The sequence below is a fragment of the Oryza sativa genome, chromosome 7, assembly GCF_034140825.1.
Source record: "Oryza sativa Japonica Group chromosome 7, ASM3414082v1".
NCBI classification, from domain to species: domain Eukaryota; kingdom Viridiplantae; phylum Streptophyta; class Magnoliopsida; order Poales; family Poaceae; genus Oryza; species Oryza sativa.
Genome location: NC_089041.1, coordinates 12,830,362 through 12,839,454, shown reverse-complemented (window position 1 = coordinate 12,839,454; position 9,093 = coordinate 12,830,362). Strand labels below are relative to the sequence as shown.

The following is a 9,093-nucleotide window of genomic DNA, read 5'->3' as shown; positions in this document are numbered from 1 at the left end:
TCATCTGTTGCAACGCACGGACTTTTTTTTTTTTGGTTAGAATAAAATGTATGGGTCAGCCGGGCCGTGTCTCGTGCTTGGGTCGTGTCGTGCCGGCCCATGGGTTGTGGTAGCCGTGCCGGCCAGCCCAGTCCTAGAGTACGGCCGTGCCCCGGCCGGGTCTTGGTCCGGCCCATTTGACAGCTATACTCTAACCCTAAGTAGGTCGCCTTGGAGGCGCTCCCCCTGCAGGGCCTTCTCCCACGCGGCCGCGCCATCACGTCCGCCGCTCCCTGTCTTCCGTCCCCTCCAACACACCATGGCGCCGCCGCAGCAGCTGGTGCTCGCGGCCTCTTCCACCGACGCCGGCGTTGCCGCGTGGGACCTCCGCACGGGCGCCGAGGCCATCCGCCACCGCACCTGCGCCTCCCGCCCCCGCGCTCTCACCGTCGTCGCCGGCCGCTTCCTCGCCGCCTCCCAGGCCCCCGCCGGCAACTCAGCACCCATCCACTACTACCACTGGGACAAGGTAAATCACTCGACCTTAACCCACGGTCCTTTAAACTCACAAAACCCTATCTCGGAGGCGGAGCTTCATGTCCTTTGTTGGTCCCCTGCAGCCCCAGGTGGCCGTCAAGAGCTTCCCGGTTGAGCCGATACGCGCGCTCATCGCTGATCCGGAGGGGAGCTACCTCATCGGCGGTGGGATCTCTGGCGACATATTCTTTTGGGAGGTCAGAGCATTTGCTATTGATTTCTTCTTCTATGGTAAAACACTCGCTAGTTTTGGGGAACAAACAGTTGTCATTGCTGCTTTTTGTGCACTTTGTGTACTGTTTCGGAAGGTTATGGTCGTGTTTAGTTGTTTTGGCAATTTTTTTTGACGTATACGGACACACATTTGAAGTATTAAACGTAGACTAATAACAAAACAAATTACATATTCTCCCTGTAAATTGCGAGATGAATCTATTAAGTCTAATTAATCTGTCATTAGCAAATGTTTACTGTAGCACCACATTGTCAAATCATGGCGTAATTATGCTCAAAAGATTCATCTCGTAATTTACCTGCAAACTGTGTAATTGGTTTTTTTCGTACACATTTAATGCTCTATGCATGTGTTCAAACATTTGATGTGACGGAAAAGTTGGAAGTTTGAAGGGAACTAACCACAGCCTATACACCCATGGTTGTTTAGGTATATTGAGTAATTTTATTTAATCATCAGTTTAGTTTTCATAAAAAAATAACCTTTATTGTACAATAATTCAGTCTTGTCGTACTGTGGTGGTTATGTTGGAGATGCCTGTTCTGTTTGGGCATTTGAATTTTGGCATTCAGTGAGATGCAACTATGCTATTTTCTGAAGAACATACATATTTGGGAAACTCGTGTAGTTCATACAGGGTGTGTTTGGTTGCCCGGACACATGAGAGATGCAGTGAATATCTTGTTTGGTTAGGTGTGCTCGCGATCGAGGATGAGCAGATGCAATTCGGCCCCAAGAGCCAGGCCTAAGAGATGCAGGTTTTCACCTTTCGCTTCTCAGCCAGGTCTGGCTCATGTGGCCGCGGATGCAAGCGAGCACGTGCGGGTGCAGACAGTGCAAGCAGGGCGCATCCCTCACCCCATCTCCCATTTGCATCGACTTGCCTCACCTCCCAAGTCGCATCATCGTTGCCCTCCTCTTCTCGTCGTCATCTAGCCCATCCGCTCCTTTTCTCGTTTGGATTCGGTGTCTACGACCGTGCACACGCCGAATACGGCAGCCCCAACTGCTCAGGTGCCAGATCTGGCCAATGCGGCGGCTCGAGCAGCAAGGCATGGGCTCAATGACGAGGGTGACGATGGACCTCCAACTTCCAACATGCCTCTGCTGCTGTCCTCTGTCACCAAGTTCGTCTCATCGTCGCTGAGCTTTTCTCCACCCTCAACAAGCTCATCTTCTCCCCTTCTACCTGGAGCCGGAGGCCACTAGCACTTGTCTGTCAGATCCGGTGTTGGGCTGCTGATTTGATGGCAGTGACACAGCAGCCGTCGAATCCAACTGAGGCAGCGAGCTAGCGACTGTCGATACAAACCGAGCAGCCGGCGTTTCCACTAGAGGCCACCAAGATGTTGTGGCCACTTTCCCATTCCCTTTCCTTTTTTGTTTATTCCTTTATTCGTTTTGTTGTTTTCATAGGCTCATACAGATAAATAGATTCATATATGTATACATACAGTAAAATAATGAAGTAAAGATGCTACAGTATATAGTAGTAATTTGTTTCAAGCAAAAATAGGATGATTTTTTTGGCATACAAATTTTATTGCAACTTTGTGTTTTTAATCTTTTTAAAGAAAGCAGCCTCAACATGCAAGCAAAGGGGTAACTGCACTCAAAATTCATAGGCAAAATTTGCTACAGGACACTCAAAGTTTGTGCAATTTGCTGTGAGATATCCAAAGAACGTGTATCTTCTTGTCGACAGACTGCAAAAATGTGGTAATTAGCTGTTCAACACTCGAGACATTATTTTATTATATTTGATAAAAACGCGGAGAGAGATTTAAAAAGGACAAGTTTGCCCTTGCCTGCTCTTTCTCCACCACGGCGCGCGAGCGCTTCTTGGGCCGGCGAGGCGGCGCCATGCCACGGATGGCGATGAAGTCCACGACCATCTCCTCCCTGGTGAGCGCAACGGAGAAGCTCCTGTTCCTCGCGATCACCGGGGACAACGCATGCGGGTGCAGCGTCTGTCCTCCTCCCGCCGCAGCCGCCTTCCCCCCCCCCCCCCCCCCGGCGCAGCTTCGACGCATTGGGCGCCACGGTGGCGGAGCGGCGGGTGCGGAGGTTCCATGGCCGCGACGGTTTGTCCTCTTCCTCCTGATGAGGCACGCCGCGCACAGTGCGGCGCCATCGACGCCATGCTTCTCTGCTGCGCGGGTGGGCACGTACGCGCATGCCTCTGCTCGCTCTGCCATGTTGCGCTCTCTGCCCGCACCCTCACTGTCGCTGCCGTGGACGCCCACGCCGTGTAGCAGCCTGATGTCGAGAACCGGAAGGTGGACTAGCGGGAGGCGGCGCTAGAAGCGGAGATCTCCTGTCCCTGCTCCTTTTCCTTCTCCGGCAACAGGGTGTGTGGCTGCTTCAGGGGCGCCGCCCCTTCCCCCGCCCACCGTCTACCTCCTCTGCTGCGCTCACCCACCGCCACTCCACCCTTTGCCGCTGGCGGCCTCCCAGGCTCGTTGAAGAAGAGAATAGAAGAGAGGAGAAGAAAGAAAAGAGAGCTGAAGCAGGAAGAAGAACAATGTCCAGGGGCATTTTGGTACTTTCTACGTTCTTTCTCTCGACGTTTTCACTGGAAATAATAAAATAATGCCTCGGGTGTCCAGTAGCTAATTACCATATTTTTGCAGTGTCCATAGGAAGATATACGTTCTTTGAGTGTCTCACAGTAAAGGCCACAAACTTTGAGTGTCCTATAGCATAATTTGCCAAATTCATACAACCAACCAAACAAAATCCCTAGCATACATGCATTAATATTCAACTAACCAAACAACATCGCACACGATCCAGACATAACTGATAATCAAACAAACCCTGTTGCATCAACTTGCATGTGGCTAGCCAGGCTAAACTCCACCAGGATGGGGCATACGGGTCAGGCTAAGGGCATACAAGCAACCAAACACACCCATATAGTGCATTTACGCCCGGGGCAATTTTTGGTGTTGCTAGTAAATTGACCTAGACTTATAAGCTTATGACATGTTATGGATCTTATGTTTGCTTCGCTACTTTTCCCCCTAAAATATGCCTTCTGTTTCTGTTTCAACTTTTCTGTCAGGCAGCTTCTTAGAGTTCAGATTTTGCCTAATCTATTTGTGCTTTCATACCTTTCTTGAAATTTTGCACTTTTTTCACCTGGTGTGCAAGTACAATCATCTGTGTTGTTTTCTTGTGTTGAAATGTTGCCTCTTTATATTTGGTATCTGTCTTCACAGGACACAAAGTGTGCTAAATTCTATCTGGTCCTCTTTTAGTGAATTATATTCCTATTTGTTTGATTTTGGCATTTTGCATAGAAATTTAACATTTCCACTCCATGTTCCTAATTCATCCAGTAACTCTGTCTTTGATAATAAAATTCGTTCTTTCTTACACCCCATTCTCTATGGTGGTTGTGTGTGTAGGTGGCTAGTGGGGAGTTGCTTGTCCAGTGGCATGCACATTATCGTGCTGTTAGGTGCCTTGCACTCTATGACTTTTTGCTTATCTCGGGGTCTGAAGACGGTAGCATCAAAGTTTGGGATCTCCTCACGTATGTGATTATGGTAATACTGACCACACTGATTGCTTGTTTGGTTTACTTAATTTGTGTTGTTTACTGCAGGATGCTTGATGAGCAATCAAGATTGGAGGCAAAGACACAACACATATACAGCTTTAATCAGCACGCACTTCCTGTAACCGATGTTGCTTGCTGTCATGGAGCAATTGCTGTATCATCTTCAGAGGATCACACCTGTAAAGTATGCAATCTACTTGTACTTTGTCTTTGAGCTGTATATTTTGTAGAATTGTACTTGACTATATGGTCTAGTCATTTTTATTAGCATTTAACTTTTTGTTCCCCCTCTTTCCTAGATTTGGAGTCTATCCGAGGGTAGAATGCTAAGAAGCATTTCATTTCCTTCTATTACTGATTCAGTGGCGTTAGACCCAAGGAGTCATATTTTCTACGCTGGTGGTCGAGATGGAAAGATATATGTTACTGCTATGGGAATTGATGTCACCTCTCCTAGTAGTGATGATTCAACTATTAATGGGGCTTTGGATGACCATAGGTTTGCCTACTCCTTGCTTTCATTAGCACCTCTTATTTATCCTGTGATGTAAACAGCTTCAATATACAAGTTAGAGTTTGATATCTTGTAGTAGTAGAGTGGTTATAAACCTATCTTACCTGTTCATGCTTTAACTTTGGTTGTATCCATCCTAGCTCGACCAGTTTGTTTTTAATGAAAACATTTTTTTTTTCATATTGCTGTGGAAAGTGATTAATTAATACGCCTGAAAATGATTTTTGTTGATGCAAATTTTCTTGTCTATTTAGTTAATAGCTTTAGAAAACAAATGCATCTTGGAGGGCGCACTGTTTGTCTAACATACTAAACAACTGGGGGTACAGAAATGGCAGTAACTACTAACTAGAGAAGAAAAGGTGATACAATTCGTGGTGTGTGAACTCAAACTTGTAAAGAAAAGCAGTTAGGATCACCTGATCGTGGAGAGCGTGTCCTGTTTGAACCATTCTTCTGCCAGTGGGTTGTATTTCATCTTTGATTGCACTTCGGCTGTGTTTAGTTGGTGGCAAAGTTTGGATTTTGGTTGAAATTGGAGATGATGTGACTGAAAAGTTGTGTGTGTATGACAGGTTGATGTGATGGAAAAGGACTGAAGTTTGGATCCAAAGTTTGGATCTAAACACAGCCTTCTTGTTTGTATCTGACCTTATTCTGTAGTATCATTTTTGGTTTAACAACTACTGTGGTATTATTTTTGTCTAACCTTCTTTAATGTGTGTTCTATTTTATTGATCCAGCAAGGCAGTAACCAGCTTAGCATCGAGTACTGATGGACTTATATTGATCTCTGGATCTGAGGATGGTAATGTTCGAGTTTGGGATACAAGAACTCAGCAAGTAATCCGAAAATTCAAACATTCCCAAGGTTCATAGATTGTTCACACACACCCTTCTTTAAAGTAGTGCAAGAGTTTTAACACTCCTTTATCTGCATCGCTGTTGTTACTTAGGTTACTTGATAGTTGTCACCTCTCAAAAGCAGGAACATTTATCTAGGAGAAACAGAAGAAGCTTATATTGAATGCTGTCACCTCCAATAGATTGATAGGAATCTCATTGGCTGGTTTTCAAGCACTCGCTGTAGATTTAATTCTATTCATTGCTCATACCATGGGAAGAAAGTTATTAATGCATATGTATGCGCATGTTGTTCCTGCACATACTGGTTTTCTTGAATATTTTAGCTAGACTGAAACATATTCAGTACTCCCTTCGTCCCAATTTAAGCTTTTCTTGAATATTTTAGCTAGACTGAAACATATTCAGTACTCCCTTTGTCCCAATTTATGCGCAACCTAGTACAGATGTAACATATCCTAGGACTACGAATCTGGACATGCAGCTGTCCAGATTCGTAGTCTTAGGATATGTCACGTTTGTACTAGGATGCACTTGTATTGGGACGGAGGAAGTGCATCCAATGTTAAGTACGATATTCAATGTCATACTTATAAGGTTAAACAATTGTTTCTTTAGGAACTCTTGCACATAATGGAGGATAAATAGAACTCTTTAGGAAACCTTGTTTATAATTCAGTTGTAGTTTGCTTCCTGATATTCTAACTCACTTCAGAGTCCCCCTTCCTCTTTCTGAAGGAGAACCTGAGTGAATCTTAAAACAGTGCTTATCAATAAATAACGGGAAATATGTACTCTGTATTATGAAATTAATTTGGCTCAAGGTCCGAGTGAGTAGTGACAAACCAAAATCTCAAGCCCACAGTTTAATACAAGACCAAATGGATGACCAAATCAAAATGTTAGTTTTTATTCAGATGCTATTCATGATTTGTTAAGTTCATGTTGACAAACCTGTTGATATATGCCCTTCCTACACACAAAGGCTCATGAGTGAAAGTATAGAAACCCATGGACCATGGAATACATACAGTGGCATGATGGGTACGAGTCTTCTCTTTGTCATTATGACATGTCTGCCCTTGTGAGTATGGTGCAGCAGCTGGCTACCGTAACCAATAGTGGATGTTGTCAATCTCGCTACCCCACACCCACCCACCTCCCATCTCCAAAAGAAAAACAATAGTAAGTAATGAGAGAGCAGGGATACAGTGGGTTTATTCCATGCATAGTCTGAAACCTGTCTGGAGCAGCAAAGCATAATACCACCATTAAATTATTGGATTGAACAGTGTTTCTCCAATTATTGGATGGACACAAATGGTGTTCACAATGCAACTTGTGCTACTTCACTGATCTGCACCCTTGTTTTTAAAGGTGGAGTGATGAAGTGGATGCTCTGTTGATACTTGTCTTTAAAGATGTTCACTGCATGGTTAAAAATTGTTTTGTAATTGTCATAGTTTGGAAATATGAAATCTTAACTACACTGAAAGAAAAATAGAGTTAGCCTTTTGTACTTTTTTTTTTGTAATTTCCTATTGACGTTACATTCTTTTGAGCTTTTCATAACTTGTCTACTAGGTCCAGTGACGAATGTTCTCTTAGTAACGCCTAAACGAGTAAATCTTCCACCACTACAATCACTACGGAAAGTTTGCTCAGCAAATGGAGGATCTGAATCACGGGCTGTAATTGTGCCCCAACCTGAAAATGATGTCCAAATTTTTGGAAACTTCAGTTCCGACTTTCTGGAGCGCTGCCTGGATGCACTTCAGGTCAGCTGATTTTGTATTGCTGTTGACACAGGGGCCCAAATTTCTTTTACCTTTCAGTTCTATCTGAACTCTTAGTGTCCATTCTGCTTTGATCTAGCAGCCTGGCAGTTCGTCCAGATTGTTTGAATCTGGGGCCAGTGCTCTGTATGGTGCACCAAAACAACAGGGTGTAGAATGGAGGAGTAAATACTTGGAGTTACAGGACCTCTTTGTGCGTGAGGTTCTTGATCAGATGCCGTCTCCAAAGAATACATGATATGCAACTGATTATTATGGTCATTGCTGTCAATTAGGTGAGAAATGTTATATTTTTATCTGCTGTTTTACTCTAGGTAGCAGTTCAGATTTTTTTTTAAAAAAAATGCACCTTGAGCTCAAAAGTTATCAGTAAGATTAACTTGTCAAATAGTTTATTTTTCACCCAAGTTCAGTACTTGTGGAGTTCTAGTTCAACGTAAGCAAAACATCGTACCTCTTTCCATGTATTGTACTTTCTACGTGTGTTCTCATGCTCATCTTTTGGCACGGAAACTCATGTTTTTATGTACATTATGCAGGAGATTGTCATCAGTTTTAGCCAGCACATGAGTTGGTTTCTAACCGACTAGAAAACCTTGGAAGCTCTAATTCATCAGCGAAGTGTAACATCAATTTTTGCAATTTATGAGTGGAGGGGTGAGCAGGGGGCTTTGCATCCCCCATGAGTTCATTGGAACTATTGTAGCTGGAGCAAATTTTATACTAATTAGCACTTCCGGCCTCAGCTCCTCAAAAGTGTACTTTGTGCTTCTCTGGTTCCACCACTGAATTTATGTGTACTTTGTGTCTTTGTATTGAGCCTTATGGTAGGTAACATGTTACAGAAAAACATCTGAAATACAAAGTAACTTGAAAAGGAGCGAGACGCAAGTGGGTTATGGAGTAATATCTTTGTATCTTGCTACAGAGTAATTATATTCGATGGAAACTACTTTGTGTGGATCATACTGTCTGGTCTGCACAACATAACGCCCAAAGGCTGGATGCCATGCCACCCCTCCCTCAGGAACAACATAGGGAGCTAATCTGAATTACTTTGGAGAAAAGTTTAATCTCCCTTAACTACTCATTATATGCTTATGATGGTAGTTAATTCCTGCATCGTCATTTTGAGAAAATTTTCCTTGAGCATCTTTGAGGAAATTTTCCTCGAGCGGTTCAAGAGAACTGCATTGGACCGGTGGTCTCTTTTGGCAGGAATAGTATGAGGTATTTTCATAATCTTTAGAACGATCACCCTTAAATTAGAAATGGAATTTTAAAGGGTGAATTTCCTCTTCCTCCGGTTCTCAAGGTTAGGGTGAGCATTCAATGGTCGAATCTTTGGATGTAGAGGATATATGCTCTGATTTGGCGTTTGATGCTCCTCATGTGTATACTCAATTTCCTAGACAGTTTCGCAATGAACGAAAGAGGTGTTCTCCTGGGTACGATTCAAGAGTTCTCTTCCTTCCGATGTCGTTTTGTGTGCGAACGAACCTCCGACGGAACTATCGAGATACATGGCAAACTCCCTGTCTAAATCTAAGCAGTGTTGTAACAACACATGATCGGATAAAGGTAAGTCTAGGCTGGCTTG

The 9,093-nt window shown here is 43.9% G+C and overlaps 1 protein-coding gene across 2 annotated transcripts; it reads left to right on the top strand.

Moving 5' to 3' along the window:
* The first annotated feature begins 227 nt into the window (after positions 1 to 227).
* LOC4342993 (protein ROOT INITIATION DEFECTIVE 3) lies at positions 228 to 8,400 on the top strand. 2 transcript variants are annotated; one of them, XM_015792263.3, is made up of 9 exons: positions 228 to 508; positions 600 to 713; positions 4,165 to 4,292; positions 4,365 to 4,503; positions 4,619 to 4,818; positions 5,577 to 5,704; positions 7,282 to 7,475; positions 7,576 to 7,768; positions 8,033 to 8,400. In XM_015792263.3, the coding sequence occupies exons 1-8, from the start codon at positions 299 to 301 to the stop codon at positions 7,729 to 7,731; spliced, it is 1,269 nt and encodes a 422-aa protein (XP_015647749.1). In that variant the 5' UTR covers positions 228 to 298; the 3' UTR covers positions 7,732 to 7,768; positions 8,033 to 8,400. The 2 variants fall into 2 exon arrangements, with proteins under 2 accessions (XP_015647749.1, XP_015647747.1); XM_015792261.3 differs by having other exon boundaries at positions 7,573 to 7,768.
* The last annotated feature ends 693 nt before the right edge of the window (positions 8,401 to 9,093 follow it).